This window comes from Morone saxatilis, unplaced genomic scaffold (genome assembly GCF_004916995.1).
Source record: "Morone saxatilis isolate NCDOM2014 unplaced genomic scaffold, NCSU_SB_2.0 Contig21, whole genome shotgun sequence".
Taxonomy (NCBI): Eukaryota; Metazoa; Chordata; class Actinopteri; family Moronidae; genus Morone; species Morone saxatilis.
In genome coordinates, this window is record NW_023339774.1 from 20,744,072 (window position 1) to 20,745,359 (window position 1,288).

Sequence of the window (1,288 nt, forward strand, 5' to 3'; positions counted from 1 at the left end):
TATTAGGAAATGTCTGTTCCACTTTGACTTTGTCTCTTTCTTCATGCAGATAATTTGTGATGGCAACTACTGAGATGGAGTCTGTTTCTTCAGAGAGCAAATCAGAGCATGTGACGTTTGATCCTGATTCAAAGTACCCACTTAAAGTTCTTTACTGTGGAGGTACGGTACAAACATTCGCACCTATCTTAGTATCTTTAAGATGTATTTCTGCCCTTTTTTTCAAAACGTGACTGTGCTTTTTCCCCCTCCCCCCTCTGCAGTGTGCTCTCTGCCTACGGAGGTAAGTTTTATTCATCAAACTATATTCTTTCATGTGACCCAGTTCGTTCGCAAATAAAATGCCATTTCAGATATTTAAGCTTTTGTTGTTTTAAGGTGTTTTAAGTGAGTCTACCTTGTTGTGTCTGCAGTACTGTGAGTACATGCCCGAGCCGGCCAAATGTAGGCAATGGCTTGAGAAGAACTTTCCAGATGTATTTGCCAGGATGACTGTAGGTGAGTGCCCTTAAAGATTCAACGTCTACACTCTGTTTGTTTCAGATGTTTGTATAAAGGTAAAAATGGAACTGGGCAGTGTAGATTTATAATACATAACTGTTTCCAGAGAATAAATACGGTGAGTTTTTGTAATCTTTTGGCGCAGTTTATATCTCCGGTTTTAAATGTTGCATTCAAATTTCTGATGGAAGTGAAATTAACTGTGAATGCTGCTGCTTGTTAGGTCGTCACATCCACTCATTTTTTTATCCTTTGTCACAATTATTACTGTTAACTTCTTCTTCTGAACCCACTACAAGTCTTATTGTTGCTTTTTATTGATGCATCCATAAAGTGACGTGTTTCCTAACATACAGTCTTTAGGCAACGTTGGAAAAATACATTTTATTCTGCGTTTTCTGACAGTATTATACAGTATGTATACTCTATAACATCTTGTTCCAGCTCTTCATTGATAATGAATATTATATTATGTTAAAATGAGATTTTGGGCAGGTTAAACAGTGTTTGGCTGCACAGTTTGAGTTTGTGAATTACCCTTTCATTGTTTGCTTGCCTACAGTGATTTAGTCGAACTGTAACAGCTTCATCAAAGAGGAATACATTTTCACGTTCAGCACAAACTCCAGGGTAAACTGGCCACGTTAAAGGAGCTAAAAAAGCTGTAGAGATATATGTGGGAAAAAGTTAATCAGAAAAATGCATATTATTAAAAATCTAAACACAAATTTGTGAATGTGAACCTTTTTCGCAAGTACTGACAGTATAATGTTCACTACAATGTATC

The 1,288-nt window shown here is 36.6% G+C and overlaps 1 protein-coding gene across 4 annotated transcripts in view; it reads left to right on the forward strand.

Moving 5' to 3' along the window:
- The window catches only part of denr (density-regulated protein), a 5,962-nt gene that overhangs the window by 865 nt on the left and 3,809 nt on the right, over positions 1-1,288 (forward strand). For all 4 annotated transcript variants that reach the window (XM_035667910.1, XM_035667907.1, XM_035667908.1 and 1 more), the window contains exons 2-4: positions 50-162; positions 264-283; positions 414-498. In XM_035667910.1, coding sequence (XP_035523803.1) covers positions 60-162; positions 264-283; positions 414-498 — 208 coding nt within the window. In that variant the 5' untranslated portion in view covers positions 50-59. The remainder of the gene's footprint in view (positions 1-49; positions 163-263; positions 284-413; positions 499-1,288) is intronic.